Source organism: Annulohypoxylon truncatum (assembly GCF_022578515.1).
Source record: "Annulohypoxylon truncatum strain CBS 140777 unplaced genomic scaffold F4807scaffold_2, whole genome shotgun sequence".
Lineage (NCBI taxonomy): Eukaryota > Fungi > Ascomycota > Sordariomycetes > Xylariales > Hypoxylaceae > Annulohypoxylon > Annulohypoxylon truncatum.
The window spans coordinates 1663733-1683561 of NW_025953788.1; the positions used below are offsets into that span (position 1 = coordinate 1663733).

The following is a 19829-nucleotide window of genomic DNA, read 5'->3' on the forward strand; positions in this document are numbered from 1 at the left end:
GCCTCTACAGAGTTTAGTTGGGTAACAGCTCAGAGGTACATCCTTAGCCTGGTACCGAAAAGTCGATTGGGCGAATGCAGATTTCAAGGGGTCCGGGCTAGAAAAAAAGGAAACTGACTGGTGGGAGCTTCGCAGTAGAGAGCGAGAAGCAACGCACAGTTACCGCACCACCGCACCTCACAAGAATTTTGAGTAAGTAATTCCAATCTTTCCAATTCTTCGTCATTGCAGTCAACGTCGTTCGTCCCTCTTGCAATCCGAATCTTCCCATATTCCAATTTTTTGCCAACACTTATTGGTTTCGCATCGTGATCTTGAAATCTCACACTTGAGAGATAATTCAATCGCGACAAGGCACAAGGTAAGAGGCGGGGGAAATTGGTGACCTTGTCAAATCCCACTTCCGAAAGACTGGACTCGGTGCTCTGCACCAAATCCTACATGTACCTGTGCCTCTCAGCTCCGGACCCTAGAAGTCACAGATAGTCCTTTTTTTCTTCTACACCTGCAGTTCCACTTGGGATCAGAGATAGAGAACCAGTCTGTTAACTTCTTTCCTGCTTTCTAGAGTCAATATACCGGATCGAATAGGACGGAATTGATCACTTACGACTCAAGCTTCACTCCCTTCTCTCACTACCACCACCACAATGTCCGCCAAGTCTATCCTCGAGGCCGACGGCAAGGCCATCCTCAACTACCACCTGACTCGTGCACCCGTCATCAAGCCGAGTCCTCTTCCCAAGCCGACGACGCACAACCCGCCGCCGAGATTGGCATCGCTCTACTTCCCCGAGGACGCTGATGTCAATGCGGTGCTAGACCAGGCCGAGGTCACCTACCCGTGGTTGCTCCACAGCGGCTCCAAGTTCGTTGCGAAGCCTGACCAGCTGATCAAGAGACGAGGCAAGAGTGGTCTTCTAGCTCTTAACAAGACCTGGCCCGAGGCGAAGGCTTGGATTGCTGAGCGCGCTGGCAAGTCTCAGAAGGTCGAGCACACGGAAGGTGTTCTGCGACAGTTCCTCGTAGAACCTTTCGTACCTCACCCAGATGGCACGGAATACTACATCAACATCAACTCAGTTCGAGATGTGAGTGCAGTGTTACTTTTTATAAATGTGTTGCGCTGTTTCGTCGACCTTAATTTTATGTCCGATTACCCTCGTCGACCAGATGATTGGGCGACGGTCAGCTAGTGCATGACAGCGAAGAGATGCGGGATTCTTGAAAATGACGATATTGAATAAAAAGAAAAAGAAGAGATAACTGGAATGAAATATGAGATGGGAAAGAAGTCCCGAAGAGTTGTTTATTCTTATCAAGGGGAGAGGAATGTTGCGGAATGTGCGCACCGAGTGGTCGCTGCCGTATTCTTATTTGATTCGGAAAGTCGAGACCGATCCGGTGCTCACGGGCGAACGGAGACTAAACCACATGCACTCCTGTTGCATCCACTTTCACCCACTTGCCGCAATTATGCAAACACATACCATTATTCTATCACCCATTCATATCTTCATATCCTATCATGTCGTATCAACGATCTAAAGTCTATCCCTCTATCAACGACCAATCATTTCCACAACGCTAGAAGGCTAACCTTGCAATTGATAGGGCGACTGGATTCTCTTCACCCACGAGGGTGGTGTCGACGTTGGTGATGTTGATGCCAAGGCTGAGAAGCTGCTTATCCCCGTTGACCTTTCACAATATCCCTCTAACGAGGAGATCGCCAGCACGCTATTAAAGAAGGTTCCCACGGGTGTCCACAATGTCCTGGTTGACTTCATCACTCGCCTGTACGCCGTCTACGTCGACTGCCAGTTCACCTACCTTGAGATCAACCCCTTAGTCGTCATTCCCAATGCTGACGCCACATCCGCCGATGTTCACTTCCTCGATCTTGCTGCCAAGTTAGATCAGACTGCTGATTTCGAGTGCGGTGTTAAGTGGGCTATCGCACGATCTCCCGCTAACCTGGGCATTACTGCTGTCTCAAGCGCTGGCGACAAGATCAATGTTGACGCCGGCCCCCCGATGGAGTTCCCTGCTCCTTTCGGCCGTGAGCTTTCCAAAGAGGAAGCCTACATCGCTGAATTGGATGCTAAGACTGGTGCCTCCTTGAAGCTCACTGTCTTGAACCCTACCGGTCGTATCTGGACTTTGGTCGCTGGTGGTGGTGCTTCCGTCGTCTACGCTGATGCTATCGCTTCTGCTGGCTTTGCTGATGACTTGGCCAACTACGGTGAATACTCCGGTGCTCCTACCGAGTCTCAAACATACTACTACGCACGAACTGTGCTGGACCTGATGCTCCGCGCTCCCCTGAGCCCCAAGGGCAAGGTTCTATTCATCGGTGGTGGTATTGCTAACTTCACAAACGTTGCTTCTACATTCAAGGGTGTCATCCGAGCACTACGCGAATACGCCAAGCAACTGAACGAGCACAACGTACAAATCTGGGTGCGTCGTGCTGGACCCAACTACCAGGAAGGTCTTAAGAACATGAAGGCCGCAACACAGGAGCTTGGCCTAAATGCCAAGATCTTCGGCCCCGAGATGCACGTTTCTGGTATCGTGCCTCTCGCTCTCGTCCCTGGCAAGTGGGAAGAAGGCAATGTACATGAATTCCAGGGTTAAACCCAATCATATGTGTACGAGTCAAGATTCCCAGGTTAGGTGTAAAGAGCACGCGAATGAGCTATATGGCGGAATGGTTTTATAGGCGGTTGCCTAATAGCGGTTGTGTACGCTTGGAGGTAGAGGTTCGGATCTAGTTAACCTAGATCTGGTCGCTGAGCATATAGCTTGAGAGGGCGGCTAGTTTAGCTAGTTATAGAGGCGTCTTCAAGAATAAAACACAATAGACTGGTGTAATTCTCCATACTCTGGTTCAACCCACTTTGCTAAATATACATGTTAAGTAACTTGGTCTGTAAAATCTGGGCGGGCCCGTAGTGATTATTAACTGTACCCCTGAAAAAGGGCCCAGGAATCGGTCGTCAATATATGCCCGATCTCCTTACCATGAATTAATAAGGGGTTTTAAAGGGTTTTAGTCATACTAAGCTATCAACCTATGATGATTTGACATGATGACCAATTTAGATAGTACGTAGTGGAATCCATTTGACCATCAGGAACAGACGATACGTTACTAAGCTCTGTCTGGGTAGGTAGTCCAAGACATCACAGCACTCTCAAACACCACCGATTATCGTCTATTATGCATACGCTATCCTGATGCTAATGCAGGTACGTAAAAGCCAGCCTGCTTAAGCCCTCGTCTAAGTTGATCCCATCCCCGTTTAGGTTCATGACATAGACCTTACACAAGAACTCCGGCCATTGGCAAATAACTATGTAAGAAAGCGCATAAGCACATGATTTACTGATGGAAATGACCTCGAGGCTTCTGGCTCGGTAGACCCGAACTGTAGGTTCAGTTACGGAACCTCATCGCGCGTACGCATAGCGCAATAATCCGCCGCTCCAAGTTTCCTCCCTAGACTCGCAACGACAGCCTCTGTGTCTCTTAGAAAGAAACTTGCCGTCCCATCAGCCGCGACCAGGACCGTCTGCTGACTACCATCGACCTGCGTCGGCGTGCCATCCCCGCTCTTCTCAAAACTGATCCCATTCCACGTCGTATCCGCCGTAGCATCCGCCCCCGGGCCCGTCAAATACGCAAGATACACGACCTGGCCCGCCGCCGAAGCCGGCAGCTGCAACTGCACAGTGACATTGCCCTTGTATTCCAGCGAGCTATTCGCCATCTTCCCATTCACCACCACCACAGACGCCAGCTTCTCCTGCTGATACACGCTGTACGCCCTGACCCAATCCTGGTACTCCGCCGGGACCTGAGCGCCCGTATACTGCGCGATCTGCGTCCTCGCGCACGCCGCAGGGCCGACGACCTGATCGAACGCCGCGACGCCATAGTACAGCGGGCGCACGTGCGGCTCCCGTCCGTACATGGGGATCGGCAGCCACGCGCTCGCGTTCGAGTTATCCGTCATATGCAGTCCGACGGACGCGACGCCGAGGCCCGCCGCATAGAGCAGGAAATTCAGCGTCCACAGCGCGGCGCCGAACACATCCGTAACGCCCTGCAGGCCGATGGGCCCGACGACGCCCATCTCGCGCAGCGCGTACGGGTACGGCGTCTGCGCGGCCTGGTCGACCTGCGCGGCCCACGCGGCGAACTGGTCCTCGGTCGTGCGCAGCGTCAGCAGCCGCTCCAGGCTCACCGCGTACCCGGACACGCCGATGTAGTAGTAATAATCGTGCTGGTTCCAGCCGCTCAGGTACGAGGGCGGCGCGGGCGCGCCCGCGCTCACCCCGAAGGTGACCAGGTTCGCGATCTGGAAGTCGGTGCCGATCGTCGATGCTGTTGCCGCCGCCTCGAAGAAGTTGCGCGCGATGCCCTTCGGCGCGAGGACCTGCGCGGATATCGCGGACGCGCGCGCCAGCCATTCTTGCGTGAAGACTGCGCCGCCCCAGGGCCCGGCTCGGAACCCGTTTTGCGTGTAGAGGTCTGGTTCGTTGCCGATTTCGAAGGAGGTGATGTTCAGGTTTGGACACTTCGTTAAGGCTTGCTCTGCCATCGTCGTGATCTTCTCGATGAAGTCACTTTGTTCGTACGCTAGGTTCAGCCCCCAGGTTACCGTCGTACCCTTCGGCAGTCGGTTCGCTGCTTCGAAAAAGCGAGGTCCGATTAACATGCTATCGGCTTTGATGCTCCCCTGACCAACCGCATTTGGGTTGTTGATCCATGACCACTCGGCCTGGCTCTCCTGGAAGATCATGTAATCCTGAGTATTCCCCCCTATCCGGATATGCGGTGGCTTTCCGGCATAATTCGCAAGGTTGTTGAGGAGGTTTATAGTTAAGGTATTTGGTTGTGCTCCACCCGTGAATGAGAAGAGATTGGAGGACTCTATTCCAAAACCTGCGAAAGAGTGGTCTACTGGCGAGGAAATATCTGAGGGAGGGTTAGCTGAAGGCTCGAGTCTTATCATGTTCTCTGCTGCCGCGAATGCAACGCAGGACAAGGAGTAGATGACAAATGATTTGTTAGTATACTTCATCTTGACGAGTAGTAAACCGGTGAGAAAAAGAAAGGAGAGTAGGTGGCCGGGACCCGAGAACAGAATGGCCTCTAGAAGACGGCCAACACGAGTGGTGTGGGAACTGACTAGGTAAGTAGCTACTGGCACACGACTTGTGTTGTGCCTGCATTTCAAGACATCCAAAAACAAGACTTATTGGTTTGTTACTCTGTACGAGCCGAGTTTACCTAGGTCATTCATGACATGCGAGTGATGCTAAGACATGAATCCCAGTGTTTGAGATGGGGTGTAACTTTCGAGAAGGTCCGTCGGCGGCTACATACAGCTGGCTGCCTATCAGAACATTGCCAACGCAAACTTCTTCGTCGTTGCTGAGTTTGAATGATGGATAAATCCAAGATAAGTAGTGTAAGGAAACAGCTTTCGCCAGTAAGTTTGTATCAGATATGCAGTTTCCATCGATGACACCAAATTGCACAAACACTAAAACCGAGTCACCCAATAATATTAATTCTTCGTACTATTGGAATCCTCCAAATACCGGTCACTCTCCCTCCGACGAGATCATAGCTATTAGACAGCCAAGAATCCCGTGCTGAAAGACGTTGTGGGAAGCAATATAAAGAGGAAACTGATTAAGTAAGCTGTTAACCCCTATGCGCCTGAGCCCAGGCCATCCCCGCGACGCATATTGACAGCAGAGATTGAGAAGGAAGAGGACAAAAGCAATCTTTCAATTACAAACGCAAATAATGGAAATAAATAAATAAAAAAATACCAACAAGTCATAAAAACAAAACATACAACACCGGGGATTCGCTGGTCGTCACCGACCCAACTACTAATCCGGCAGTAGCCAGCTTATCTATGGGAGAGCGGACGGGATCCCGAGTATTCTAGCTCTTATGGTCGTATGTGATAATTAGAGGGATTGTTTTGGCTCATATACCAAATACAACTTACCCCGCTTCTTGCCCTAGGGGAACAGGGGAATAGAGAGGAAAATATGGAGCCGTACGTTTGCTTTACCGTTTGTTACTGGATTTGTTCAACTTCCGAATTCAAGTTTCGAAGGTTGAAGTAAAAAAGGTGTGTACCTAATATTTAAACGGCGATGCTGGAGGAAACCCCTTATGAAATATCGAAGTTATATGTGTCACCGTTAGGTTTAATGCTGGTCGCTATCGTCATATCTAGCGATTCATAAAAGGAAGGGGCAAAATATTTAAATGGTGAATAGTGGAAAAGAGGAAACATCGGCGATGAAAGAATTAAGATGCTTGTATTGCAATAATAGTTTACTTCAGGCGTCCGACTAGATCAATCGCCGACCTGTTTATGCTTCCGCCGATTACTTGGAGCACGACCAACTTATGTAAGGCCGCCGAACAGCTTAGGACCGCTGACCACCTTGACCCGAACTTCCCGCATCTTTACCTGTCTAGGTATCATTAAGGAACACCTTCGCTTCAACAATCACAATACCTCAAATAATTAGGTATATTAAGGCTCAATCAATTGAAACACCTTCACAAGAAGTACAACGACTTTCCCGTTCAAATCATAGGATTAGTATGGCGTGCGATGAAGCTAAGCCGCTACACGCTGGCCCGGAAGATGGTTGGCATGGGATCGTGGCACCCGGATCGCGTTTCGCTCCGGAGTCCGGTCGGTACCACCTCTACATTGGCTATTTCTGTCCCTTTGCGCATCGAGTCAACTTGGTGCGCGTCTTGAAGAAGCTCGACTCCGCAATCGACATATCGGTCGTAAAGGCCTATCCGAAAGGAGAAAAGGGCTGGTCATTCCCTGGAGCCAAAGGCCCTGACGATACTTACGAAGGCTCAACCCCGGATAAATTGTTTGGATCTAAGTACCTTCATGAGGTTTACTTTAGGGCAGACAAAGACTATAAGGGAAAATACAGTGTCCCTCTCCTCTGGGACACCAAGGAAGATACCGCTGTGAATAATGAGAGCCTTGAGATGTTGCGATGGCTGCAGACAGGATTCAATGAGGTATTGCCCGAAGGAAGCCCGGAGAGGAACCTCGATCTCTACCCAGAGCATCTACGAGCGAAGATCGACGAAGTCGCAAAGTGGATGACAAGAGACCTCAACAGCGGCGTCTACAAGGCAGGATTTGCAAGGGATCAAGCCGCGTATGAGAAAGGTGTGATACCTGTGTTTGCAGCTTTAAACCAGCTGGAACTATTGATCCACAAGAACAGCGGACCATATGTCCTCGGCAAAGACCTCACGGAGCTTGATATTTTGGCATACGCGACGGCTATTCGATTTGACGCTGTTTACGTGCAGCACTTCAAGTGCAATCTCGGAACCATCCGCGGTAACTACCCTGTCATACATGAGTGGCTGAAAAACCTGTACTGGAACGTGGATGGGTTTCGTGAAACGACCAACTTCAAACATATCAAAGAGAACGTGAGTGCCATCTAACAAGCGGCGAAACGTCTCGGTTTGCTAATGTTTAGCCAGTACACCAAGAGCCATCATGACATTAACCCGCTTTCCATTACGCCACTTGGCCCTTACCCGGATATCGAATCTAGCGTCAATCTCGACTTCAATCGTATCAAACCTGGCGCCATATCACACCCCGCAGTTCTTCAATACCAGCAAACCCTTTCTAACGTTTGACGATCGATCATGTTTCAGGAGCGCGAACTTAGACATTTGTCTTATGTAGAACTCCCTTAATATTGTGGTATAGGTCAGCGAGAGTAATTCCCGTGAAGGAATAATTGTGTACTTCAATGAAAACTCGCCTCGCTGTCGCTCATTTTTCGTTTCAAATCCGAGTTACAATAAACAATGCAAATACCGACCAAGTAGATATTGCAATGCAAAATGTCATGATGCGAGCCCGTTTCGGAGGGTTATGTTGAATTTATTACATATCTCGATTTATCCTACCTTCTTATCTACGGCCAGTCACCTTCGATGGAGCGCTACCTATCGTATCTATACGTCTGAGTGTGCTTAGAGCTGAACCGGGGAGGTGGTATACTAAGATAAGAATGATCGCTGCCAAGAAATCGACCAGGAACATTGCCTCTTGCAATTATCTAAGACTAGCTGAAGATCTCCATCAGGGGCAGCTCCAGACTTAAATCTAACCCCTTGGGGTCGAATATCTCTTTAATGCGAACGCGTACGCGGAGCTTATCTACCCAGACACTCCGAACCCCCGTCAGTGGCTTGAATTCTCACTGGACCTCCACGATAAGGTGAGGAGATCGGTAGAGCTCTAGTGGTAATGTCTCGCGATAACAATAATAGCTCGAGAACAATAATAAACATGGCTTATATCTTGGGAAATCTGCCCCAGGTAACCTGTAACCAGGCGTCGCTGCTATGGGAAAGCATCTCAATCATCAAATCAGTATAGACTCATAACCATGGGTTCCATAAAGGAGAAGGTTACGTCTCAAAATGGCTCGCCCGCTTCCGTGGATTACGAGAGTGGACAAACGCAGCTCGGGACAGTTCACGATGTGCAAGCTCTCACGGTACTTGGCTACAAGCCAGAGCTGCAGCGGAATCGGTCCATGTTTACATTGCTATTCCAATCTCTAGCGATCGCTGCTGTAAGTTTATATTCCTCGCGATCCTGATGAAATATTTCTAAGATGCGGATAGATACCTTATGGCTTTGGTGGCCCGCTCATCAGCGCTATTTACGGAGGTGGTGAGTTAGGCGCACATCTTTCGCACAAGTCATCATGTTAACATCTACTAGGTCAGCTGCCGATGTTCTTGGGATGGATCGTGGTCTTAATCCTAGACGAATGCATCGCTCTCTCGTTAAGTGAGCTGGCCTCGAGATATCCGACATCAGCCGGGCCGTATTACTGGTCCTTCCAACTCGCGAGTCCGAAATATCGCAGGGGTCTCTCCTTCATCACCGGTTGGACATGGCTGATCGGTAACTGGACTATCACGTTGTCCGTCAACTTCGGTTTCGCATCCATGCTCGCCGCGGCCATATCCCTCTTCGAACCAGACTTCGCTGTGGAGGCCTGGCAACTGCTGTTGATATTCTACGCACTGTGCTTCCTCACGTTCTTTTTGGTCGCGTTCGGAAATAAGATATTGCCTATGGTTGATACGATCTGCGCTATCTTCACGGCAATTAGCATCATTGTGACTTGTATATGTATATCTGTGAAGGCAGATGTCGGTAGACATTCCCCTAGCTACACTTTGGTAAGCGATATCCGTACAATGTAGTTGTCTGAACTTGGGATGGGGCGATAGCTTACCTTACTTCTAGGGCCATTACGATACGACACTTTCTGGATGGAACACCTTTTCCTTTTGGATTGGCATCCTACCTGCAGCTTATACGTGAGTTTCTGAAGGGCCTCTTGTAGCCTTGGCTTTGCGGGGTCTAACAATATCTTAGATTTTCCGCTATGGGAATGATAACCTCAATGGCCGAAGAATGCAGTGAACCAACAGTGAAACTGCCAAACGCGCTGTCCCTCTGCGTACCCGTTGGTGGCATCGCAGGACTGTTCTTCGTGAGTGCCTTCCCACACACCTCAAAGATTTCCGCCACGCCCCTAACAGCCCCTATCCATATAGATTATCCCCCTATGTGCAACATTACCGGACTTAGCAGACATCCTCGAAGCGCCCGTCGGCCAGGCTCTACCGTATATCTTCGGCGTGGTGATGGGGACTCCTGGAGGCGGCTTAGCGCTGACCGTCCTCGTCCTCATCATCACCCTATTCTGCTCCATATCCATCACGGTCGCAGCGTCGAGAACAACTTGGGCCTTTGCGCGCGATAACGCCATCCCTCTAGCCCGTCTTTGGTCTAAAGTCGACGAGCGACACGGCACGCCCATCTGGGCGCTGGTCCTTACTACCTTGATCGAGATGCTCCTCGGATTGATCAACCTCGGATCTTCATCAGCGTTCCTTGCTTTTGTGTCGGTTGGCGTTATATCCCTCGCTGTCTCGTATGGGATACCTATCGTCATATCAATGTTCCATAACCGCAAAGAAGTCAATAGCGCTAGGTGGACTATGGGAAGCTACATTGGCCCGGTGGTGAACCTACTCGCCGTGGCCTGGATTGCCTTTGAGGTCGTTTTGTTCTCTATGCCCACTGCGCTCCCTGTGACCGAGGTTAGCATGAACTACGCCATCGTGGTCTTTGTTGGATTTATGGTCCTGAGTGCCATTTGGTACGGTGTGTATGCTCGGAAGGGTAAGTTCTACAGTGATGCAACCCTGAGACACTCTGTGCTAATGATAACTGCAGTTTATCGAGGCCCACCAGAATCTGATGGACTTACGGTTGATTCTTGATTTAACACAAAATTCAGTTTGTTTGGGAGTTATATGTGCGATTGTTTTACTTGTGGCGGAGTTTTAAGAGCCAACGCTGGTGGGGTAAAATGAGGAAAAGGGGGAGGGGTTCACATTTCGCGTCGTCGGCAACTGGGAAGATATCCACGTCTATTTATAAAATGTGGTTACCAAATCAGCACGAGTTGAGTCTATGGCCCGAGCCAAGTATAATTCCTATTTATCGAGCAATTTCCTCTTATAGCTCTCACGTCATCTATATTTCTAACGTCAACGCTACGCGTCTATGTCGCCGCCAATTCCTTCCCGGGACTTGCAAGTTTCTTGTTATTTAGGTATGGGACTCCGAGTTAGGAACCATACCGCGGGCTGTTCTCACGTTTGATAATCTATTCCAATACTGACCTATAACGATTATATTTGTTTTATTATGTACTATTTTTGCCTATACCGCCAACCCTTAGGATCCTTGGAGATTCACCGGACAAGCCCCGCGTATTCTAATCCCTAGTTTTCATAATAATTACCTTCATTAAAGCATTAAACCGTCTCTTTGTCATCAAGCATACCGTTACTAGCAGCAGCCCTGGCCCTTCTCCTTTGCTGTTCCTCACGTTTTCGTTCCATCTCCCGCTTTTGCTCCTTGAGCGCGATGCAGAACTTGGACCTTTCTCGAATCGCCGCTCCCTTCCAGATGAATATGAAAGGGATCGCACACATGCATAGACTTAACCCACCCAGCAAGCTGCATGCCCCACTAATGCCAAGACGATCGAACATAGGAATTGTTGCAAACGGGAGGGCGACTGCGAACAGAGAGCGGCAGGAACTAGCAGCGGCGTTGGCGCTCGCGGCGAATATCTCATAAGCATCTGTGATATAGTTAAGCAGCGCCATGAAGATCAACACTGTGGCAGGTCAAGTTAGTAATGTCCACTTGTTGAAAGTTGGAGGCGTATGCAAGTCCGGCGTCTGTGATGCCACACCTTCGAGGCTTTGTAAAGCATCATAGTCAATGGGGGAATGATGGAACATCGAAAAATGTACTTACTGAAACCTGCACCAAATGGAATACCAGCGAGCATTGGAACAACAAATGGCACGTCCGACCTTGCCGACCAGCCAAGCCAAAATAAGGATATCACAAATAATGGACCACCAAGAGTTGCTAGTGGAACACGGCGAAACTCCTCCTTTTTGGACCATGGTGCACCACGAGCTTGGGCGTTAAGGAGAATATTATCATAAGTAAAGAAGATAGGCAGCGCAAGAACTGCACCAAACCCAATGGGAAGATAACACAAACCGGTAACTCCTGGGGATAAGCCATAGACGTCCTGGAATATAATCGGGAATGCTTGAAAACTCATGTAAAAAATTGCATAAACCAGCGAGAGATAGAGACACGTCGCAGTCACGATGAGTTCGGTCAGGATCATGCGAATGGGTCGGGTAAGAACCCTAGTGACTAACTGTTTGAAGTCGTGAGGTTCAAGCTCAAAAGCAGAGTAAACCTGGGCCTTGGGATCTGCCTTACGGATCTTTCTTGCTCGGCGAGTAAGAAGGACTGGCGCATATGTTTCGGGAAGAAATGCAACTAGTATTAACGTTGCGCCGGCAAATATCAAGCCAATCCAGAAGGTCCATCGCCACCCAATGCTTGTCGAGCAGAAACCAGAGATAATTGGAGCTAACAGTGGACCAAAGATGGTGAACTTTGGGGGAAAGCAGTCAGCTCTAGATAAAATGAGACGCGGGCTCAGAAACTTACAACCATGAACCAAGACATAGCTCGACCACGGGCAATCGAGTCATTATAAATATCAGCGAGTTGTCCAGTGACGACTGCGATGGGCGCTGAAGCGCACACTCCAACTAGATATCGGAATACAAGCATCGCTGGCCAGTTTGGGGCGAGCGCGCAGCCAAGGGTCCAAACCATGAGCATCAGAAACGCCCCTGTAGAGAGGATCCGACGTCCTATGTGTTCACTAAGCGGGCCCCCTAAAAATGAACCTTGTTAGCAACATATTTCCAACGAAGCCTACTACTCATCGAGCATGGAACCTTTCTACTAGAGTAGGTAGATACCTACTTGAAGAACCGGAAGTAACTTACAGATAATTGGACCGAAGACGTAACCCATCAAGAAAGTGGAGATCGGGAGGATAGACTGCGTCTGAGAGGTAACTCCCCATTCCTTCATCATATAGGGGATGGCCATACTTGGTAAAGAACTCCCCATAGTGCTATTGAGAACGGTCGTCATTGTCGTTACAAGAATGAGGATCTTCCGCCACTACGTGTGAGGTTAGCATCACCGTCGCAGAGCATGCCTAATTCAAGGAATGTTGTGAATACTAACTCTAGGCCAATTATAGGGGTTTTCCTTGTCGTTAGGTTCCCACGATATTATCGTCTTTCCCTCAGCACCTTGGAATTGGCTCGGTTCTGGCGAGTCATCGGTCGGTAACCTGTTGTCTGCCTCTTCAGCTTTGTATCTAGCTTCTGCATCCTGGTTGCTGATACTCTGGACCAGATCCGCAAAATGGCTTAAACCGCCATCGTGCCTATGGATTCCCCTCGAAGCTCGCGAGGCACTCGTATGTTCGCGATGTATCTGGGGTCCGAGGCCGAACTCTGAGATCTCTGTCTCCACCATGGTTACCGGCTGTAGAGGAGGGAGCTTGGTCGGGTTCGGACTGTTTTGCTACGCCAAGGTAGTATTATGAGTCCGAAAAGCAAAGGGGCGAAAGTTAGATCGGGAGCAAAAATATATTAAAAGAGACCATAACGTAGCATACGGAAATGCTTAGAAATGGACTGGGACGACATCCGCCTCCATGCGTTTACGGGATCGGTCAACCAACTTTTTGATGGGTCGCGTTCGATAATACCGACGCATAGCGACGTAGGAAGCGAAAGCCGCACCCGCGTCGATCATATTACCCATACATGGCAAACATACATACCTCCTGCAAATGGCCCGGGAATAAGACTGGAGGCTACGCCCTCACCACAACCCTCTACACCGTAACCTAGGACCTGACTGAGCACGCATGGCACCGACTACCCTGCTACCCTACTGCCCCTCTGCCGATTACCAAGACGCCGTATGAGCCCCAGTTGGAAGCGTGGGAACAGGGGATTATGGTTGTTATAGGGTTCTCATTCCCGCTTTTTACTAGCCCCCTGGGCCCCCTCATCCCAACGTCGTGGAGCCGCCTGGCCGGCCGGCGGCGCTCACAGTGGATATTTGCGAATTTTTGTGGGGCTTATTGCATGCACATAAAGGTGGTTGGCTCATAGTTCGGAAGCATACCCTCTTACCATCATGTAGTTCCCACATGCGGCAGCCATACGCAGTGCCCATTATTTCCCAAATCGGGAATCTTCCCACAGGAGGGGATCCGGATGGAAAAGGTATCGGAAATGGGTATCTGGTTCCATATAAGTGGAGACGCATATTTAAGAGCTCATGGTCGAATCATGATTACGAGAGGTGAATGAAGCATGGGAATAAAGCAAGGGCGTCACGATCTGAGCCGAAGAAGACGACCATAGGGCGGATCCAGGCGGCTCGGTTCAATAAGAATCCGGCTAGAACATTTCATAAACGACCAATCCCCTAATGCCGATGTCGGTTTTAAGCAAAAAGCGAATACTATCATTGGACTGTTAGTTGTCATGTTTTACAGACCGCCCGTCATGCTGTGCCTCATCACATTGGATGGAGGCAACTTTGAAAATTGACGCATAACTACTTAGTTTATGCGGTATGCTGATTTGAGGTCTAAAGAACGACCCATCGAGATCCGTCGCCCTCACGATTATGGTGATGGATTGTTTGGCTGCATATTGGGCATCCATACCTACAGAGTCGAAGATTTCAAAATGGAGCTCTAGGTTAAATTTCTTGCTTTAGAGGAGGGAACGAACCCTGTCGCAGCCACCCTGGTTGATATTTCATTCAAAATTCCGATAATAGAATTACGTACCAAAGATGACCACCTACTAGTATGATAAAATCCTTCGACTTCGATAGTGCGCTGAGTAATCAATATTTTTTATGAGGGCATCACTAAGCCCCAACGTCACGAGACCGCTGGTTCAAAACTATATATAATACGTATTTAAGATAGATGCAATATCGGCTTCCCGTAGTTCCTTTAGATGTCACATGTTGCATTATCTTAATAAGTGATGTGATGTCCTTTCTAAGCCTTTGGGGCAGATAGATTCCCAAGCCCTCAGGTGTCTGGTGAGACAATGTCAAGAGATGTAGGCTTAGCTAAAGGGAATAGCCAAAGCACCAAGAGTCCCCATGGAGGAAGTGGTAAACGTAGAACAATAATTGTATGAAGCTTCTAACGCAAGATTATCTCGCTACCCTCTGCCCCTCGCGAACAATTTGATCGTATGAGTCGTACTACTTACTAAGTGTGTAGACTGAAAAGAGGTAGGCGAGTATGTACCTATTGAATATACTAGGTATACTCCTATTGATGCCATCGTGTGTACAGTTACCTGATTTAGAAGGTATGCTTCGTAATGATTGGCTCTTCGTTCCGGGTTCCTGCATATAAGAATGACCGGCAGCTCCCCCCCTGCTATGCGGCGCTATGCGGCTTAGTTAGGTACAGATATAGATAAACCTCATAAGTACCTGGTCATGAGGCCTATCAAGTTAATTGTACAGGATATGTATATTTAGCATACCTTGCATACCCACCTAGTTGACTTTTGTGAGACTAGAAGCCCGTTCTCTTTCGAACGGTGCCTCAGAGGACCTGGGTCTTCTGTTCATCCTGCGCCGGACGATACTCTGCTTTCCTTGACTGACTCTCCCATTAGAAAAACATACCTACATACCCAAGGACCACGCCAGATTTCATGACCTAAGGCTGATCCACCCTAAAGTACACGGTCCTGCTTAGACCTTCTCGTCCAAGACTTCTCCCCGGGGCGCCGGAGAGCATTAGGCTCGTGTTTACTTAAGACTGTCTCTTATCCTCCGGTGGGAGATGCTTATTACTTGCCTGGGTATTCTTCTGGCGCTTTTTCATTGTTATTGTCACAGTTTTGAGAACTATCTCCTCGCTTATTTTCAACGCTCGTAGAGACGAAGACAGATGGACATTAACCTCATCCTTCTGTCTGACAATTTCTTAGTCAAGGTGCGTGTAAAATTATTCTATATTGATAAAACAGTTGGTACTGTCCTTAGCCCAGCTATGCTGACCTAGATATCGTGTCGCGATGGGTATCTGACAAGCTCGCGGTCAAGATAGGTTTAGATATATTATGGATTAGTAATCCAATGACGCGATGGTGCGCGACGCAAGACACCGATTAATAATCAAAACACACCTTTTCTATACATATCTAGTATTGGGGTAGCTCAACCGATTCGATATCAATGGAACCGATTAGGCCATTGCATGATGAGACTTATAAAGAAAAGCTTCTTGGTGCCATGTTTATAGTAATTGTGGCTTGACACAAAAGGCACATTTGCCCATATTATGTAAAAATTACTTAATCTCAACTGCAGCTTAGTAACCTTGAAATTTATGGCAGGATAGCTTAAGTAAGAAGTGACGAAGTAAGTTCAACAGTCCCGAAGTTTAACCAGTTTACCCCTTCTTAAACCACCGCCGCTTAATCATCACGATGGCGGAAGTGTTATCCTCATGCACTTATTACTTCATTTTACTTCGTTGAAGCAACGCAGGGTCAGATGTGACGAAGCACGGCCCTCTTGTAGGTACCAGATGCACAGCATTCCACCGGCGTTATTCGTATCTCGGTACCTTACACCATCGGCAGATAAGCGTTGGCTCCTACAGTCCTACGTCGGTAGCCTCTGCTCATCCTTCCGGCGGATATTATCTTACAGAGAACTCTACCTTACTCCGTCTTCAGTTACTTCATCATCTCAAGGCCTACGTAGCTATAAAGGCTATGCGGTCTATTCAACCTGGAAGGAATTGAGCTGATGCTCGATTTTGCTTACGAGGAATTCCTTAAAGCCCCGTGTCTGATTGCCAGACTGATTGCCTTTTCAGCAGCCCACAAGAACACACATCCTAACACAAATCTATGATCCCTTCTCTATACCGGATTGAACCAAATAGGCTTCAATTCCAGGCTTTGAACCGATTCAATAGCAACTACTCCGAGGTCACAGATGAGAACTGTGTAGCGCTTTTCATTTTCTCCGCTATCCTCGCGCAGCACGCCCTCTTCAAACATCCCCTTCGATGCCTGCTTAGTTGCTGTAGAAGTTGTGACGGTCCTAGATAAGCTTGCACAATGCATTGATATGCATCATGGTATCCGCGCTGCCGCCAGCCGGTCCTGACGGAAAGTGTAGACCTATTCCGAGACGAGGACTGCAAGTCAGATGGCTAAAGATAAGTGACGACCAAGCTTACGACCACTCCGACTGATTATTTCTCCTGAATCGGAACCAGCAAGAACCAATACCCCGGCCGACTCCTAGTCGTTCATGAGATAAAGCTCGTCACAGTATACTTGTTGACGAACTACGACGTTAGATACACCAAATTCAGTCCTTAGTTAACGAATATACTGGCGCTAAAGACGCCAAGATGAACACCCTAATACGGGTGCGAAGACGCTCTATTTACACGATAAATCTTCTTTGTTCGGGATTTGGTAGGTTCTAGGTTCTACTAAGACATCTCTAGTATCCATATGTTTGATGTCATATTATCGTGGCTTAACAGAATTAATAGACTATCCCACTATCTGCGTTTCCGCCCCTTTTCGCTCAGCCGGATTCTTTTACTCAGCCAGTCTACACGACGACAGAAATCTACCCCTACATATAGGTACCTAGTACATAGGTATACTATGCCTTCTCCACTATTATCTCTTGACAATCGACTACTTCGAACTTCCACCAACGCCGAGTTGGAAACACAAAATATCCCTTACATGAATCTGACAATAAGTAACCGTACTTCTATTTCCATTCCCATATTATTTAAGTAGAGCCCGCATAGAAATTTCTTAGGCATCCTCTGTCTCTCCGCGCACTTCTTGGGGTACCTTTGAATGCTGTCATGGCGTCTCTCTTTGCATTTCTACGGGTTATATCATTGTTAAAAGCTGTGTGGACTGCCTACTCAGCTTTCTATTTATTTCGCAATTACCTTGCGGCTCGTAAGATCGGTCTGCCCATCCGTATTATCCCCATTAGTCACACCAATCCCTTTTGGATGCTTGTGGATCGGCACTTTATCTCTTTTATCAGGCAACTACCATTCGGACATAATAGCTTTACCAGATACAACTATCGGGGCTGGGAATTAGCGGATAGGTACTTTTCACATCATGAGTTAGGAGATGCCTTTATTGTAGTCACTCCTGGTAGGAACTGGCTCTACATCGCCAACCCCGATACTATAGTTGAAGTTTTCCGACGCAGGACCGATTTCCCGCGTTGTCTTGAGCTCACAGGTGTGTGTACTGAGGCGGGCAGCGAAAACAATGCAACCATGCAAAACTAATTATTACTTATTACAGAGATCCTTAATGTCTTTGGCCCCAACATGTCCACAGTAAGCTAATGACACCCTCCTCCCGAGTCAAGCTATGTTGATTAGTTGCTAATAATACTTGAAAGGTGGACGGGTTACAATGGAAGAAACAGCGCAAAATGACAGCAACTTGTTTCAACGAGCAGAACAATGAGATTGTGTGGTCCGAGACTCTCGGTCTAGCAAATGACATGATTAATTATTGGTCCTCGAAAGCCTTACTCAAAACTGTTGCACACGATACTCGTACACTATCCTTACATGTACTATCTAAAGCCGGCTTCGGCAAATCGTTCAAATTTGAAGGTCATGACGAAAGAAAAGAAAGTAGTCCCTCGACAAGTTACAAGGACTCGCTGCAAACGATCCTAGAGAACTGTGTTCTTATCATGGCGCTCGGAACCAAATTTCTAGAAAATCCATGGCTTCCGCAGGGTCTTAGAAGGCTCAACGAAGCATGCAACGCCTTTCAGAAATACATGACAGACCTTTATGAAGAAGAAAAGCAAGCGTTCGCCGAGGGGCGGACTTCCGGCCGAAACCTGATGTCTTCATTAGTGCGTGCCTCTCAAGACGAAGCCAAGACAGGCGTAGGCCTTACCGAGAACGAGATCTACGGCAACATGTTCGTTTTCAATTTTGCGGGTCACGATACTACAGCGCACACTTTCACTTTTGCGCTGTATTTTCTCGCCGCTAATCCTCAGGCGCAGGACTGGATTTATGAGGAGTTATGTCAAGTGCTTGGTGACCGCCAACCAGATGAATGGAATTATGGTGTCGAATTCCCTCGACTTAAGCGCTGCTTGTCTATCATGCTTGAAACAGTGCGTCTTTACACGCCCGTTCCTGTGGCTAAGTGGACAGATACGCGGACTCAATCTTTGAATGTCGGTGCTAAGACTGTTGTGCTCCCACCGGATACCATGGTCATACCCAGCTATGCTTCAGTACAGACGGACCCCAAATATTGGGGTTCCGAAACGCTCACTTGGTCGCCTTCAAGATGGATCAAGACTAGCAACTCGACAACTGCGAACTTAGAAGATGAGGAACTCATCACTCCTCAGCATGGTACTTTTATCGGATGGTCTGAAGGGTCACGCGATTGTCCGGGAAGGAAGTTCTCGCAAGTTGAATTTGTAGGAACCATGGCAGTGTTGTTCCGCGACTGGAAAGTTGACCCTGTGACTCAAAGTGGAGAGACCATTGAGACTGCTCGCGAAAGGGTTTTACGTCTCATAAAAAGTGATTCGGCGCCAGTCTTGCTTCTGCAAATGCTTCACCCAGAGAGAGCGCCATTGGTTTGGAAGCGAAGATAGGTAAATTCAGCAGTATCGTCTTCGAGCTACTATATCTATAATAAGTAGTAACCGACGTGTTCAAGATAGTAAAACTAAGAAAGTTATCTGCAACAGTCTAGGCGAATTCAGGGGGCGGGTGATGTGCATATTTCCCTTGTACCTATCTACCTTCTTAGAAAACCTAAGCTTAAATATCTCGGTTAATAACCGAAGCAAACATCAGAGAAGTCAAAGTCACTTACATACAACTCGGCGAATGGTTTTTAAGCAGGGGTTACGTATGCTCTCGCACTTACTACCTAGCGCGTGGTGATAGCTGAGGACACTAAGCTAGAAATTATATATGATGGCATTTCCACGAAAGGCAATGCATTGTACGAGAAGAAAAAGGAGAAAATTAATAGATATCAACACTACTTCCCATTCTGGCCATTCATGTGAATTTCTTATTGATCGTAAACCCTCAAGGATTGAAGATTCCATCCCCTTTGCCGAACATTGAAATCCCCTCGTATTGATAATAACATCTATTCAGTAAGT

At 48.1% G+C, this 19829-nt stretch overlaps 6 protein-coding genes across 6 annotated transcripts; 4 read left to right on the forward strand and 2 right to left on the reverse strand.

Annotated features, from left to right (window-relative positions):
• Window positions 1–650: 650 nt before the first annotated feature.
• On the forward strand, window positions 651–2640 carry F4807DRAFT_449657 (uncharacterized protein; the record flags this gene model as incomplete). The annotated part of the gene is made up of 2 exons (XM_048000050.1): window positions 651–1091; window positions 1615–2640. The coding sequence occupies 2 exons, from the start codon at window positions 651–653 to the stop codon at window positions 2638–2640; spliced, it is 1467 nt and encodes a 488-aa protein (XP_047858999.1).
• Window positions 2641–3446: 806 nt separating this feature from the next.
• On the reverse strand, window positions 3447–5093 carry F4807DRAFT_456122 (glycoside hydrolase family 79 protein; the record flags this gene model as incomplete). Its single annotated transcript, XM_048000834.1, has 1 exon — window positions 3447–5093. The coding sequence occupies one exon, from the start codon at window positions 5091–5093 to the stop codon at window positions 3447–3449; it is 1647 nt and encodes a 548-aa protein (XP_047859000.1).
• A 1556-nt stretch (window positions 5094–6649) lies between these two features.
• Window positions 6650–7735, forward strand: F4807DRAFT_456123 (glutathione S-transferase; the record flags this gene model as incomplete). The annotated part of the gene is made up of 2 exons (XM_048000835.1): window positions 6650–7519; window positions 7574–7735. The coding sequence occupies 2 exons, from the start codon at window positions 6650–6652 to the stop codon at window positions 7733–7735; spliced, it is 1032 nt and encodes a 343-aa protein (XP_047859001.1).
• A 761-nt stretch (window positions 7736–8496) lies between these two features.
• F4807DRAFT_456124 (amino acid transporter) lies at window positions 8497–10417 on the forward strand (the record flags this gene model as incomplete). The annotated part of the gene is made up of 7 exons (XM_048000836.1): window positions 8497–8685; window positions 8738–8786; window positions 8838–9304; window positions 9372–9445; window positions 9504–9621; window positions 9686–10316; window positions 10371–10417. The coding sequence occupies 7 exons, from the start codon at window positions 8497–8499 to the stop codon at window positions 10415–10417; spliced, it is 1575 nt and encodes a 524-aa protein (XP_047859002.1).
• A 540-nt stretch (window positions 10418–10957) lies between these two features.
• F4807DRAFT_456125 (major facilitator superfamily transporter) lies at window positions 10958–13079 on the reverse strand (the record flags this gene model as incomplete). Its single annotated transcript, XM_048000837.1, has 5 exons — window positions 10958–11325; window positions 11469–12132; window positions 12189–12421; window positions 12536–12716; window positions 12783–13079. 5 exons carry the CDS (start codon window positions 13077–13079, stop codon window positions 10958–10960), a joined length of 1743 nt encoding a protein of 580 aa, XP_047859003.1.
• A 4316-nt stretch (window positions 13080–17395) lies between these two features.
• F4807DRAFT_129941 (cytochrome P450) lies at window positions 17396–19337 on the forward strand. Its single transcript, XM_047992970.1, has 3 exons — window positions 17396–17905; window positions 17972–18006; window positions 18072–19337. The coding sequence occupies exons 1-3, from the start codon at window positions 17509–17511 to the stop codon at window positions 19305–19307; spliced, it is 1668 nt and encodes a 555-aa protein (XP_047859004.1). The 5' UTR covers window positions 17396–17508; the 3' UTR covers window positions 19308–19337.
• Window positions 19338–19829: the final 492 nt, after the last annotated feature.